The 16,169-nt window shown below is 40.6% G+C and overlaps 1 protein-coding gene across 1 annotated transcript; it reads right to left on the bottom strand.

The window, feature by feature from the left end:
• Positions 1–13,352: 13,352 nt before the first annotated feature.
• On the bottom strand, positions 13,353–14,198 carry LOC145996362 (uncharacterized). Its single transcript, XM_083132792.1, has one exon. The coding sequence runs from the start codon at positions 14,196–14,198 to the stop codon at positions 13,353–13,355; it is 846 nt and encodes a 281-aa protein (XP_082988918.1).
• Positions 14,199–16,169: the final 1,971 nt, after the last annotated feature.

Genomic DNA, 16,169 nt, shown 5'->3' with positions numbered 1-16,169 from the left:
ATGTGAGTTTGCATAAATCTACAGAATTATTGAATTGATAATAGCCTATCAATTACGTAAGGATGCAATTTTTCTTGTGATTAACTTACGTGGAATTAAAAGAAGAAAGTGGTTGGTAGGAAAGCTTTGTTTTGAGGGCGTCAGAGAACTAATCAATCACGATGAGAATGGTTTAAACTTTAGAAGCATCAGAGGTTCAGCCGAAAAGGTCAACAGAATCTGTAGATGCAGATGAAGTAAAGAAAAAAGGTGTCACGAAGTATTCGTAAGAAAAGTTTTGTTTGTTTGTTTTTAAATCCACTTTTATGCTCAGATAGGCTAATCGGGACTAAACCTACAGTTTAAAGTGGAGTCCGAACCAGTGTGCATTGTGCTTCCACCAGGGGAGGGGGCAGTGGAAGCCAGAACCTCTTCATTATAAGGCGACAACGTTATGCCATTCGAGAAAGAACTCACAGGAAACGTGTCATTTTATCACCACAGAAGATGCGTTCATTAGCAAGCGTGTATTGCCAGAGACAAATATTTGAGACTTTCGGAAAACAACGTTATTGTTCACGGAGTTAGCTGCCTTGATCCAAGAATGAAACAATGTGAAATTGAAACTACCACCTCAACTTTCGAAGGGTATGAACTAATGAAGCTCCACTTTTGGAAGAGTAAGTTGTTGCTGATTAGACTGATTTGTTCTATGTGAAGTCACTTTTCTGCTAATTTAGCTAATGGCGACGATGAGGTTCAATGGTGATTAGGTGAAAGTGACGAAGGGCGAAAACAAATACACGCAGACACTGAAAATACAACCCCCCACAAATTATTATTTAGACTGTGGTTTCAGGCGCCAGAGATTCGTTCACCTGCAAGATTAAAGTTTCCAGGGTATGCTGGGCAGGGTAGAGGTTTACATTTGAGCGCTTTCGAAAAGGTCACGCCATACAACCCAAGTCATCTGTGATAAAGAGACGAATTGCCGGGTATGGTGATCAATTTCGATGAATTCCTTGTGTCCAAAATCACATTCTACTAAATTAAACTATTTGTTACCTCAGTGCATGTTCATCTAACCATACGTGTGTTACTTCTCCCGCATGAGTAACGAAGACTAACTTCAGAAAACGAATAGCAACTTAGCAAATAATCTCTTCCATTCTTAACAGATATTTCACTGTTACTTCATTATTACTTTTGGGCGATGTCTTGTCAAAATAGCCTTTCATAAGCCTTGGGATACATTATGCAGAATGAAGAAAGAATTGTTTTTTTCCTCGTGTGTGTGTGTACATTCTCAATAAGACATTAATTTTAATCCAAATATCCAGTGGCGGCGATTAGGAGGAACAAGGGGGGGAAAGTTCCCCCGCCACATTTTGCCACTTCTTGCATCCGCCCTATGGCCTCTTAATGCCAAGACTTTTCTACCAAAAAAGTAAACTGTCCTTGCCCCCAAGTTTTGGCACCCGATCGCCGTTACTGCAAACATACATCCAGATACATTTGTCAGTTGCAATAATCTTGTAAGCCAAGAAAAGTGATCATTAACCCCTAAGTTTCAGTCAAAAACTCATATGATGAAAATAAAATGATCACGAACATGCATTTAAATTACGAGAAAGTAATTTAATTCTTCACCACTGTCTATCACTGTCGCCGGATAGCCATATAAAATTGAGGGTATGTGCCTTGTATGTTTTGCACTTGAAGGACAAAATGTGATGCAACCGATTCACATTTATTTCACTACATTGACATGAATGAGAGAATATGATTAGAACGTATGACTGAGCACACACAAACACTTCCTTGAAATAATTGTGTCCATCGGGGACAAAGAAGTGGAACAAGATGCGAGAATAGATTAGAAAAGAAAGAGGAAAGACATCAAACACACACACGTGTGTGTGTGTGTGTGTGTGTGCCAGTTAAGAGAAACATTTGAAGAATGGAACGAGAGAAAGTGAAAGGGAGAAAGAGATAACAAGCTGAGAAAGATATAAAAGAGTAAAAAAGGAAAGGGAAAATAAGTGTAGGGAAATCGGAAAGGGGATACATCAGTGGCGTATCCTGGATTTTCATAAAGGGCATGCTGTACACAATTTTTTTAAAACATATATATTATGGAATGGGGATAGCATTATACGCATTCAATAGTTGACGATTTGCACATTAACATTACTAAATATTACATAACGTATAAAGTAATAAAATATGGATAATAAAGTTCAAAACTCACCAGGTTTGATGTCTGATGTGGAAGTCTTCATAAAATTATAAAATCACTTGATATTTATAAACAGTTTATATTTACATTGGAGATTCACAATTTAGGTTTGTTTGGCTTATGCAAATAACATTATAGTAGAGGCCTAAATTACAATCAGATATTCAGGAACAAAAGACCAGACTTAATTAAAATAATTTAAATGTAAATTCTGCTCTTCTGTTTTGAGTGGTAAATTCCCTTACAACATCTTCGTAAAATGAGGACAATGCTTTAATTTTCAGAAGCAACTCTTTTTCAATGGATAATATACCAAGCGCACTTAATATTTCTTGCGATTGGGTTGCTCTAATATAATTATTGATTCTTCTTAATGCTGAAAAAGATCGTTACACTGATGCAGTTGAAGCTGGTATTGACAAAATGAGTGTTGCCAACTTGTAAGTTTCACTCATATAATGTTATGAATATTGCTCGTGTTCATATATGGTACTAGTTCATGTACAGGTATATTTTCAAACTCGGGGGAAGAATAGAGAGCTGTCAACTCATTCTTTAACTTTACAAAGTCAAATAATAATAATAATCCTGTATCACACCCTCTGTTTCATTATCCGTCATTTTTTAAAAATATTTCGGGAAAATACTGCACTAAGCCATGTGGAACTTTGAAAGAGGCCCAGAAATAAAAATAAACCAAACTTTAAACTAAATGTGCATTGCACTGTACCTCCAAGGGAAAAAATCAATCGCTGCCACCTCTTTGTTCAACGAAACAACAAACATACTCTTCTCTGTAGCTGTCACCTGACAGCATGCAGCCAACGCGATATTCACGCATTGTGAAGGGGAAGAAGCGGAAAGGGGAGGGAAGAAGTGCCCACGTTAAAGTCTTCCTTCGCTGATGCGGTACATCGGACAGCTTGCTCTGCGACGACATTAATGAGCATTTCTACATTCTAATTTCTTCATATAGGAGAAGTATTTATTTTACACGAGAGCGCTCAACTAAGCTTGTATTACATTTCTTGGATCTCAAGTGAAAGAAAGTAATAATTATTTTCCCACAATTGACGCATGCGCCCAGAATACGCCTCTGGGATACATAGATATCTTTACACATATGCAACATGGAGCGCATAAAATAAGAAAATATATATGCAACATGCTAACACTAAATTGTGCACGTATTCAAAGTTTATTCAATACATATATACAACACATATTATTGAAATACATTACATTATAGAAAACAATTACATTATGGAAAACAATTACATTGCGAGCGAAGCGATCAAGATAATTTTACGAAATGTATTTTTATTTGCATAAAATTTGAAATAGAGGGGGTAATTGCTCCTCTGTGCCTCCCTGAAGGTGCCCTTAGCCATCAATGTTTGCCCCCCCCCCCCTTCCTAGAATTGATTTCCGTCGAGGTTGGGGGGGAAATGCTCCCATGCCCTCCCTGTGGTTGCGCCACTGCTGCAGCAACAATTTTTCAGAAGTCATTTCAATTCGGTATCCAGTCAACCTCCGTGGCGAAATGGTCAGTACAGAGCGCTGTGAGGCCAGAGGTCCCGGGTTCGAATCGCGGCTTGAGCATGGGTGTTCTTTGAGAGTGTCTCTACATCAATGTCATCATGTCATCACTCATCTTCGCGATTAGCCAAAAGTGGCACAAAGTAAAATAATCCAGTGGCGTATACTGAGTCCGATATCTGGGCTATCTCACTATGTCACGTGGTCCTAGGCTATGAATAGAAATACATTTACCAACTCCTAAGAAATCAGGTTGCCAACTCATAGGAAATCAGGTTGCCAACTCATAGGAAATCAGGTTGCCAACTCATAAGAAATCAGATTGCCAACTCATAGGAAATCAGGTTGCCAACTCATAGGAAATCAGGTTGCCAACTCATAGGAAATCAGGTTACCAACACATAGGAAATCAGGCTGCCAACCCATACGAAATCAGCTTGCCAACTCATAGGAAATCAGGTTGCCAACCCATAGGAAATCAGGTTGCCAACCCATAGGAAATCAGGTTGCCAACTCATAGGAAATCAGGTTACCAACACATAGGAAATCAGGCTGCCAACCCATAGGAAATCAGGTTGCGAACTCATAGGAAATCAGGTTGCCAACTCATAGGAAATCAGGTTGCCAACTCATAGGAAATCAGGTTACCAACACATAGGAAATCAGGCTGCCAACCCATAGGAAATCAGGTTGCGAACTCATAGGAAATCAGGTTGCCAACCCATAGGAAATCAGGTTGCCAACTCCAGAATCAGCATCATCATCTCACTGATATGAATAATATTATTTACAATTTCTGATCGATTTTTCTCCTGAATTTTATTCTCTAGACTTCAGGCTTCGCAGATAGGCTAGAATATACGCTCCTGCTCAATACGATATCCAGTAAGGGTAGGGTTGCTATATTTCAAGAGTGAAAATCCGAGACTCGTTTTGGTAAGGGGGGCCTGGCCCCGAAAAAGTAGTGTGTGTGTACGCCTTAATTATTATGGAAAGAACACTGAACTGCCATAGGGTTCCAAATATGGTAAGGTATTTCAAAAATGTTTTGCAAGGTCGATGATCAAAATGAAAACACCGCGTTGGAGACTAATTTTAGACGACATGTTTTTCCAACAAAACTAATCAGAAATCAAGACTTGAAAATAATTTCCAGGACTTTTTTTCTACCTTAATAGATTCGTGCATAGGAATGTACGATGTACGAATGTAACCAATAAATAACGAAGGGGCCTCTCCGATGGTGTAGTGGTAACGTCGTTGCCTTGTAATCAAGAGGTACCGGGTTCGATACCCGGTCGAATCCCACTTTAAACTGTAGGTCCAGTCGAGATTAGCCTCTCTGTGCAGAAAGTGGACTTAAAACAACAAATCAATAAATAACGAAATTCATTAAAGTATGGTCTTAATCATTGCTGCTTACCTGCCATATCCGGAATATTAATGCGTCCCGAAGAAACTTTTCGGAACACCGGAACAAACTATACCATTCCGGTACTGTACCGAAAAATCCAGAAAGTATAGGAACCCTAAGTATGTTTAGCCGTTACGATGTGAAACGTTGTTGTTTTGTATGGCTCGTTCCCAAACTTTACATGCCGCTTGTCGCTTGACGTTTCGGTGTGAAATCTTCGTGTAGCTCCTCGCCTGCCGCTTGATTCTTACGGAGAGTTCACACCGAAGCGACAAATGACAGGCGAGATATGTCGCTTCTGGATTTCACCAATCAAACGCAGGCTTGTGCCGTCTGTCATGCCGATACTATGTGAAACTATGGTGCTGATTGGCTAGTTCTCAAGCGGAATGTGTGGCGTGCTGTTTGTCGCTTCCGTCTGAAATCTCCCTTAAAGCTCTCTAGGAGAACACAAGTCGTGTCGTTTCGGTTCGAAAAGTTCCATATATTTCTGATATATTGCATTGTATTTCTGATATAATGCTTTTACACTTAATTTTGAGAGTGAATGAATATATAAATAAATACATACTATTTCCTATTACTTTTTAAACATTCTGGACGCCAGGAGTCCCGGGTTCGAATCTCGGCCTGTGCATGATTGTTCTTTGTCAGTGCCCTTTCATCAATTTCATCATATTATCACTTATTCTCATCTTCGCGATTAGCCAAAAGTGGCAGAAAGCGAAGTAAATTAAACCAAATCAAAGTTTAAACGTTCTGCAACTTGAAACGTTCTATGAAAAGGGAAAGCGTGTGTATCTTATGTGGAATATTCTTGGAATGCAACCCACAAACTGTGAAGGTTGCATGGTAATATTTATCTAAAGCTTACATTACATGTCGGTGGAAATCGCATTGGCCAATAAGAGTTTGTAATTTCGCGGATTAGTGAAAGGGGGTTTCTAAGCTCGATATTATTGGTTACGAAACGACCCATTTAGTGGTCACGGTTGTGGTGATGGCACACGTGCTATCAAATATTATGAAATGAAATTAATTTTTTGCAGGTAAAGGTCAGTGTCATCGGTTTTGCAAGAGAGAGAGAGAGAGAGAGAGATTGGTGTCTTATCTTGGTTGCAAGTGTTCTAAAGTGCTGCAGGAAGAAGATTTCGTTCGAGCGCCAAATAGTTCGTACGGACGACGCTAGATAACGTACGGAATTTAGTTTATTCGCTCGAGCGAACAGGCAAAATGAGCGGTATACACTCGAAGTCTATTAGTACACGTATAGCGGTAAATTGTCTGTGGTAGTGGGTCCTCAAATATGGATCGTTAAGTGAAAGACACAGTGAAATTGAACATTTCGTTAACTCCATGTAATAAAGAACTTAAGTGATCTTAACTTAAGTTAACTTAAGTGAACATAGTTATTAACTCCATGTAATAAAGGACTTAAGTGAAGTTAACATAGTTATTAACATAGTGGTTCAGATTCCACTTTAAACTGTAGGTCCAGTCCCGACGAGCCTTACTGTGTACAAAGTGGACTTCAAACACAAACTCGCCGGATCCTTTGACCGAGTGGTTAGTACATCGCGGAGCGACTCCAAGGGTCCCGCTCGGACTTGGTTGTTTGTGAATGTCCATTCATCAAATTCATCATTTCATCACTCATCCCCATCTTTGCACATTAGCCAAGAGGCACAAGACGCGAAGTAAAATAAACTAAATCAATCAATCAATCAAATCAAACACCAACTCAGTTCAACCAACTCAGTATGAGCTTCATCCCTTCAGTACATATATGCATATATATATATATATTCCTTTCTTAGAGCCTAATAAACACTATTCAATGATTACGAGTTTAATGTGCTTACACCAAAAGTGATTCTGATATCTACCAAATCCTTATGTACATTATTCTATAAATTATTTCTTTAAATCAACCTGATTTAAATCAATCCATCTTGAACAAATGTTGACATTTTCTTGTAAATTTCCCTGATATTTCAATAACTTTTCCAGAAAAAGTATATTCCCTTACTTTTACAGGATTTCCAGGACATCCTTTTAAAACATGTACAAGGTTAAATTAGGTTAGAAAAGCTTGATAAAAGACTGGCAACAAAGTTTCTTCCCATTGTTATAGGCAAACTCTTTCTTTCTCTCTTAAGTTCGGAGCTTCGAACGAAAGTTTTTAGATATCATGAATACATACTGTGAATATGCATTTACTGCCAGTATAATACCAAAAGACACCTTCGTGTCTACTACAGTTAAAAAGCTCCTTGTAAGATTTCGAAATTTTAGGAGCCAAATGAGTGCACAAAACTGACTCCAAAAGAGCTAAATTGGCAACAGTGGACACATCTTTTAACATTTACTTCTTACGATTCCATATAAAATCTATAAAATGTGTATATCTCTACGACAAGATGGATAATTGAATATCCCTATCGCCATAGACTCGTGGCTTCGCTATTTATATCCAACGTACGGAAATTAATCCTAGTCGAATCCTTAATACTTAAATTTATACTTACACAGTGAATGAATTACAGAACATTGAGAAACTACATTTACCAATCACAATAATTAACTAAAAAGTGAATAACAACAATAAACTAACTCGTACCTTTCCTGAATGCAAACCTTTTTTTTGCAGAAATGCTACAATCGCCCCATCTGTCGGTATCCCAGAAACCTAACTAGGGCAGACGACGAGATAAGTCGCCACAGGCGCCGAGGTAACATTGTCGGTTTGTAATCAATGAGTCTTGGGTTCGATCCGGATCCAACTGAGCATAAGTTCACTTAACTGTGGCATTATGCGTTACTTGCCTTTTCAGATGTGCACTAATTGTGTTTTCGGGTATTCAGTCAAGACAATTTTAAGAAATCAAGTACGTTCTTAAGGGCAATGTTGTTGCAAGGAGTAAGCTGAATATTCGAAATGATACCAAGCAGGATGTATCCCGAATTTACAATCTGGTGGGGGGAGGGGGTAAGGTCAATTTAGTCTTGGCTCGTCCCGGTATCATTTCTGATATCTATATTTACTCTTGCATTAATGGAAGGGTGTTGACATTTAAGGATTCTCGCAAAAGGCGGTTGCCTCAGCCCATCCCGTTAAGTCTTTAATCTGTCTATGATAGAGACTGCTAATTGTTCTCTCTCTTTATCTCCTTCCCTCCCTCCCCCCCTCTCTCTCTCGCACACAATAATTTTGACGAAAACATACACCAGTCCAGCATTTTGCGTTATTTATTTAACATCCTTCAAATTACCCTCGAAAAGGAAACAAGTGAAAGAACCTGTTGCACATAGGCCTAACTTGGCGGGGGCAGGGGTGCATAGGGCCCCTCTATACACCTGCCAAATTTCATGGAAATCGGAGGTGGACACAGGGGTCAGATCCCCACGTCAATTTGTCCTCATCTTGACATTTGAGGCGGGTTTTGCCCCCTAAAACAGTTTCTTTATCCGAAACAAAAAAAAACACGTATTTCTTCCTTTGGGCCACTCTATACACCTACGAAGTTTCATAGAAATCGGAGGGGGCACAGGGGTCAAATGCCCACTTCAATTTGTCCTCATTTTGACATTTGAAGGGGGTTTGCCCACTAAAACCGTTTTTTTTTAGCCGAAACAAAAAAACACGTATTTCTTCCCTTGGGCTCCTCTATACATCTGCCAAGTTTCATGGAAATCGGAGGGGGACACTTAGATAACCTCCCTTGTTAGTCTTACACTTTGTAATTATATGACACTGCATATATTATAATGTTTTATTTTAATTTTTAAAACTGTAACTGTATAATATTTGTATAACATTTCTATCTTGTTAAATGTGTTAAAGGTTTCATCCTGGAATGGAATGTCTCACATTTATGTGTTTTTCCATTTCAAATACGAGGTGCATTCAAGTTCTAAGGTCTCCTATTTTTTTCTTCAATACTAGAAGCAGTTATGGACGTGAGAGTTGTTTGAGAAAAAGCACCCATTCTTGAAGGTTGATGAGGCCAGATGACAGCACGAAACGGCCCATAGGAAGCTAGTGGCGCTATCTAACGACGGACATTTTTTTGATACTGGAAATGACATCACTTGCATCGAAAGAATAGCGTGTTATTATCCATTTTCTTCACCTGCGTGGAGTAACACCCATCGATATTCATCTTAAATTGACTGAGACTTGCTGTGGTGGTGTCTTGGACGTGAGCAATGTGCGTTCGTGGGTCTGATAGTTCAGGGAATGTCGAACGTCGTATGAAAGCAAACCAAAGGAGCCTCGCCCACAAACCAGACGCCAGTCACTCCATTGCTGAGGAATGGGATATTTTGGGACAGCGAAGGCGTTATACTCACGCAATGCTATCCTAAGAGTACCACAATGATGGGTACAAACTATGAAACTGATTTGAGGACCAAGTTGCTTCCATCATTGCGAAAGAAACGGCCGGAAATGGCTGAAGCTGTGTTCTTTCATCAGGACAACGCACCTCCTCATGGAAAACAAATTTGAAGTGAATCACATGCTCCGTCCATACTCCCCTGACCTTGCACCTAGTGATTTTTGGCTTTTCCCAACGCTGAAGGACTTTCTCCGGGGCCGCACATTTTCCTCTCATGCTGCTATTGCATCGGCCATTTTCCAGTGGGGCAAGCAGACCCCTAAAGAAGCGTTCGCGGCGGCCATGCAATCATGGCGTCGACGTTGCGAGAAGTGTGTACGTCTAGAGGGAGACTATGTTGAGAAGTGAATGAAGTTTCATCTCTGTTGTGTAAGTTGTTTATGAAAGAAAAAATAGGAGACCTTAGAACTTGAATGCACCTCCTACATTCGAATGAATACATATTCGTTTCATGGCATTTATAAAATCACCTCTGACATTTTATGTTAAACAAGTAAGATTATTTTTGTGCACGAGTGTGTTAGCCGATGCGTAGCAAAGTATTTTAGGAACAACACTTGAAAAAAATCTTGAAGGACTAACTAATGAAAAATGTATTTGTAATAGAAGATCATAATACCTTTGAAGGTGTGGTAATATTATAATGGGATTGAGATACGAAACTTTCGGATCCGGATCCGGATCCGTTTGGCCATCCCTAATCGGAACCACTGTGCCATGTGCCTCCACCGGGTATCGAACCCGGTACCCAAGGAGTCCCGGGTTCGATACCCGGTGGAGGCACGTAGTGCTTCGGATCCCATTTTAAACTGTAGGTCCAGTTCCGATTAGCCTTACTGTGCATAAAGTGGACTTAAATTAGCATTACTGTGCATAAAGTGGACTTAAAACACCAAATCAATCCAATCGAAACCATTTGTTGTATCAGCATTTGTGCAAGACCGAGCCGCCTCGTTTAGGGAAAACAAAAGGTGATTAACATGTCGTTGTAGCACTCAGCAGTGACTGTTGGAGTTGGGATATTGCTCGACTGTATTCACCAGGCGTTTAATGTTCTCTGCAGTACGAGACGTTCGAGGTCCCCCACGTAAAGGTTTCTTGTCGGCCTTAGGGTTTCTCACAGCCTGCAGGATCACCTTCTGAGGTGGTGCTTCACGCTTCTTGAAATGTTTTCTGAATCGCCTTTGTGATGTACTGATGAAGTTTCCACTAGTGAGGAACGCTTCCACATCATAAGCAATTTTAACGAGTCCACAGCAACATAATTCATTAGAACAATAAAGTGAAATTTGAATTAATATAAACTCTCAAGCTAAGGCTTCCAAATGCCATGCATTTGAAAAATGTTAAATTTTTCCTACTGTCTGACAAAATAAAATGGGTCCCATCAATATGGACATTAACAGATTATTTTCTTTCCATTTAGGTAATATAATTATTATTTAAAATTAAGTATCCGAAATTTGGTTACCTTACTTACCCTATATCTGTCCCCTCATAAGGTAACTCAACCCAATATGACCTATTTGCTGTTCCCAAGTAGTTACAAGGTTAATCCAACAGATGGCGTTAGTATGTCATTTAGACTGTCCAAATGACGTGATTGAATCTGTTGGCTGTACCCAGAGGGGGCCACTCCGCAACTTGCACGTTATTGGCTAGAGCTTGTGAGGTCACCAAGAGGACACGAGCGGAAGAAAGCTATGCGGAGAATATAGCAGATGGCCCATGAAACGCTGTGTTTTCTTGCATCTTTTGATATTATACACCAAAGCTGTTGATTTAATTTGACAACAAGAGATCAAATACTCGATAGAAGAATACACTCATTCCGAAACAATGCATAGTTTATTTTTCAAGCATTATTTGCGTGATATCTTGTCCCTGTAGGCTGTAGTCCACTGCCGGCTTTTCTTTCCAGCTAACCTATTGCATTTATTTTAAATGTCTAATTCTAAGGAAAGTTCTTGTCCGTGCATATTCTGATATGAATTTCCTGGAATTTCCCTTTAATAATTTTACGCTACTTTTAAGATTCTCCAGTTGATCGCCACGATGAGGATAAATTTGTTTTTGTTATTTAGCGTCTTCTTCCACTTTTGGCTAATCGCGACGAACAGGATGAGTGATGTTTAGTTTAAATTGACTCGCTACAGACACGTATCCAAGGGGGAGCTTAGGGGGCTCGAGCCCCCTCCCCCCCGAAAGTTTGCTGTTTACAATAGATAAAATGAGGTTTTTGGTTTATTGCGGTGGGAAATAAAATAATGTGACGATAATTTAAGGAGAGAAATAATTATCGAGTCAAGCACGTATCCAAGGTGGGAATCAGGGGGCTCCAGCACCTCCTTCAGGAAATTACGCTACATAAAATTAGGTTCATGGCTTCTTGAATAATGTGATGATAATTTGGGAGAAATAATTATCGAGGCAAGACACAGAATGTTCTATAACCCTGTTATTGTTAATAGCGCGTATCCAAGGTGGGATCAGGGGGTTGGAGTCCCCCTTAATTTTTTTCAGTTTACACTATATAAAATTAGGATTTTTTTTTTTAATAGTGTGCCGATAACATAAGGAGAGAAATACTTACCAAGGCAACACGGAGAATGTTCTATAACCCTGTTGTTGATAATATTGCATTAAAACTTTTTTTGAGCTTTCGGTGTTGTCGCAGCAGTATGTAGCTAAAGACTTGTCAGCATTTGGAAGCTGCAAACGTAGCGCCACACGTAGGGCGATTCATTGTAATTTTTTAATCTCTGGAAAGCGCACGAGGAAACGTTCTTGAATAAGAGAAGGAGTCGAACTACTGGCAACATTATCGTTTTATCTGCGGAATGTTCTAGAATATAATGAGGTTAAAATACGCGGCTTCAATTTCCAAGTTGATATGTACAACAGAATCGGTTAATGAGAATTCAAAGGTAAGTGTGACAGTTCATATGCCGATTAGTGATCAGTCAGTGTCCATTGGTGGCTTTATAAGATCTAGTGATTCGAAGATGAAAAGGACTAAATACCGTACAGTAACGAAGTCTACTACTAGTTCCAGTTCGGGTCCAAAGCTGAAGACATTAACGACAGCGGAATTTCCGAAGCCTCAGTGTAGCGCTAGTTCGGGTCGACGGTAGGGATGGCCAGATCCGGATCCTGGCAGATCCTAAAATTTTTTGGATCCGGATCCGCGGATCCGAAATTTTCAGATCCGAATCCGGAACTTTCGGATCCGGATCCGTTTTGCCATCCCACATGCACTTCTTTGGAAAGTAAGAATGTGTTTATAACATATTGTTACCTGCAAATATACATATCTATAGGCCTATATATATAAAATATACATACATACACACATATATACACTGCTCAAAAGAATTAGGGGATAATGTGAGTTTAGACTTTGCATGGACAGCCAGACGATAGATAGGTATGAAAACCAAGAATGCCAGTCAATGGGAGGCTAACACATGCCAAACAGGCAAGGCAAAGGCCACTTGTGGAACATGAAGGCAAAATTAGTGCTCAACAACAACATGTGACATGGGACTCACCAACGATGGACTCTGAGAGAGCAATGCCGCTTCATGGAAATGGACCTCTAATATGGTGTGTGGTGTCAGCAACCGCTAAAACTGTTGCGCCTTGCTGTGGCATAGAGAGAATCAGGTTATCCAACAGGTCTTGGGGGATTCTGTGCCACTTCTCGATCAGGACCTGTTCAAGCTCCTGAGGAGTCCGGGGAGGTGTTTGCAGACTTGCAAATACGTCGCCCTAGTGCGTCTCACGCATGCTCAATAGGATTCAGGTCAGGCGAGCACGCTGACCAGTCCTCTCGCTCGATACCTTCCTCGTCAACCATGGTGTCCACCAGCAGTGCCCGATGAGGTCGAGCATTATCGTCCATAAAAATGAATGTGTCCCCTACCGCTGCAGCGTAAGGTACAACTATGGGTCGCAAGATCTCATCACGGTATCGCACTGCTGTCAGCGATCCATTCCCGACACTGTAGAGGTCTGTACGACCACCGATACTGATGCCGGCCCACACGAGAACCACCACCACCAAACGCACGTCGTTCTTGCACAAATTGTGGATTGTTGCGTGTTCCTCTTTCTCGCCATACAAATAGTCGTCGATTATCGGGATACGTGCTGAACCGAGACTCGTCACTGAACAAAACCGATTGCCATTGTTCATGGTTCCACGCACGATGTTCTTCAGCTCACTCTCTGCGGGCTCTCCGGTTAGGTGCAGTGAGGCCACGCACACCATCGATCGACGGGCATACAGGCCTACCTGATGAAGGCGATTCCGTATTGTCTGCGTCGATACGCGTCTTCCCGTAGCCACGGTGAACTCACGTTGCAGTTCGGTAGCATTCATTCGGCGGTTCCAACGCGCTAGTAATGCCAAATACCGGTCATCTTGTGGGGTTATTGATGTTGTCCGACCCTGCCCACGTCGTCTTCGTACCGTTCCGGTATTCTGGAAACGCCTCCACAGTCTACAGATGACACTTTGCGACACTCCACATGCTGCTGCCACAACTTGCTGTGTTTGACCAGCTTCCAGTCGTCCAATTGCTCTCCAAGCAGTGGAGTCGCGTAATTCGCTTTGCGGAGGCATCACGTAATCACCCTACAGGAGCACTGCCTTGTTCCAAGTGAACAGGATGACACAGAGAGGGCAGTACTTCTGCCCATTCTCCGCTCTACGCTCAGGTCATGTGATGTGGAACGTCGGTAGCCCCCTGGTGCATATTCTTTTCAACCAACTTTTGTGATTACATAACACTACGACGATACGTACGTTGACCCACAGAATAACGATTTGTGCATGTTAGTGGCGAATTCCGTCAATATCGCATTATCCCCTAATTCTTTTGAGCAGTGTATATAGTGTGTGTGTGCGCGTGCGCGATTTGTAATTAATTAATACACTTACAAGGGAGATCTAAGTCTCCCCCTCCGATTTCCATGAAACTTGGCAGGTGTATAGTGGGGCCCAAAGGAAGAAATACGTCTTTTTGTGTTTCAGCTAAAAAAAAAACTTTTAGGGGGCAAAACCCCCTCAAAGGTCAAGATGAAGACAAATTGACGCGGGGATCTGACCCCAGTGTGCCACTCCGATTTCCATGAAACTTGACAGGTGTATGGAGGGGCCCAAAGAAGAAGTACGTGTTTTTGTGTTTCAGCTAAAAAAACTGTTTTAGTGGGCAACCCCCCCCCCCTCAAATGTCAAGATAAGGGGAAATTGAAGTGGGGATCTGACCCCAAAACCACGTAAATATGTCATAGGAAGAAACAAGGGGCATGGGGCCTCTCTATACACCTGCCAAATTTCATGGAAATATGAGGGGAATACAGGGGTCAGATGATCCCTACGTCAATTTGTCCTCATCTTGACATTTGAGGAGATTTTGCACCCTAAAACAGTTTTTAGCTGAAACAGAAAAACACGTATTTCTTCCTTTGGGCCCCTCTATACACCTGCCACCTTTCATGGAAATCGGAGGGGAATACAGGGGTCAGATCCCCACTTTAACCCTCGAGTACTCGCGTGGCATCCCGTAACACGGATACTCGCGCGGGTGACAGTTGTCACCCATAAGGTATTTTATTTATTTCGAAAAGGCTAATTATAGTATGGTGAATTTTTTTTGTTTTGTTATATTTACAATCTATTTTAGTGACACTTAAAGTGTTTTTTGTATTATTTTTGTATCAAACAGGTGTTGTAAAGAAAAAATTACCAAATCGTTCTTTAACAAAATTTTAGATGGAAAAAATATCTTAAACTTTTGGCTACCATAACTTTTTTTTAATGCAGCGTAACATTGTAAATTTCCTTGCTCATCTGAAAGACAGCTTTATTGAGAATCCATAAACATATATATTAACATATTTTGGCCATTTTTACAAGGCAAAAGAAATCGCTAAATCTTACCCTGCATTTTACATATAGAAAGAGCACAGTCACAACAATGTTTGTTGCTCGTAATATTTTTTTACGCATATTGTAGGTTGAAAATTTCAATGTAATGACTAGGCCCATAATGTCCTTATTTTGTTTCACATTTTGGATATCAAGATTAAAATGAATGTTAAACTACAGAAATACATTTGAACATAAGAATACTAAGAAGTGAGCAATATTTTACAGTTGCAATGTTTGTATTACCTTAGTCCCATTCCAAGCATTGAGTACAAACAATTGATGAATGATCATTACAGATATGACGGTCACATTTTTCACAATGTTTTCTGGTCGTTTTGTCTCTCGCCCTCCCACACAGATAGCAGCGACCTCTACTGTTACCTTGTTGTCTGCGCTCAGGCTGAAGAGGTTCTTCGATTACAAGAAGGGTCTTTCCTCTTCTCTTCAGATGTGCAGGGATGAAAGGAAGCTGGATGAGACTCTCAATCAGAGGTTTTATGAGTTCCAACGCCAAACTTTTCAGGAATTCTCGTCTTGCAGGTGGTTTAGCTGCATCATTGTTGAACTTGTAAATGATTGAGGCCTTGGCCACAAAGTTTTGCCCCACAAAGTTCTAGGACTTCTCTGATAGGCGCAAGCCGATCTCTCGGCTAAAATGCT

The sequence above is a fragment of the Lepisma saccharinum genome, chromosome 12, assembly GCF_977018435.1.
Source record: "Lepisma saccharinum chromosome 12, izLepSacc3.1, whole genome shotgun sequence".
Classification (NCBI taxonomy): Eukaryota; Metazoa; Arthropoda; class Insecta; order Zygentoma; family Lepismatidae; genus Lepisma; species Lepisma saccharinum.
Note: the sequence above shows the minus strand (reverse complement) of the source record. Positions and strands in the feature narration are given on the sequence as shown.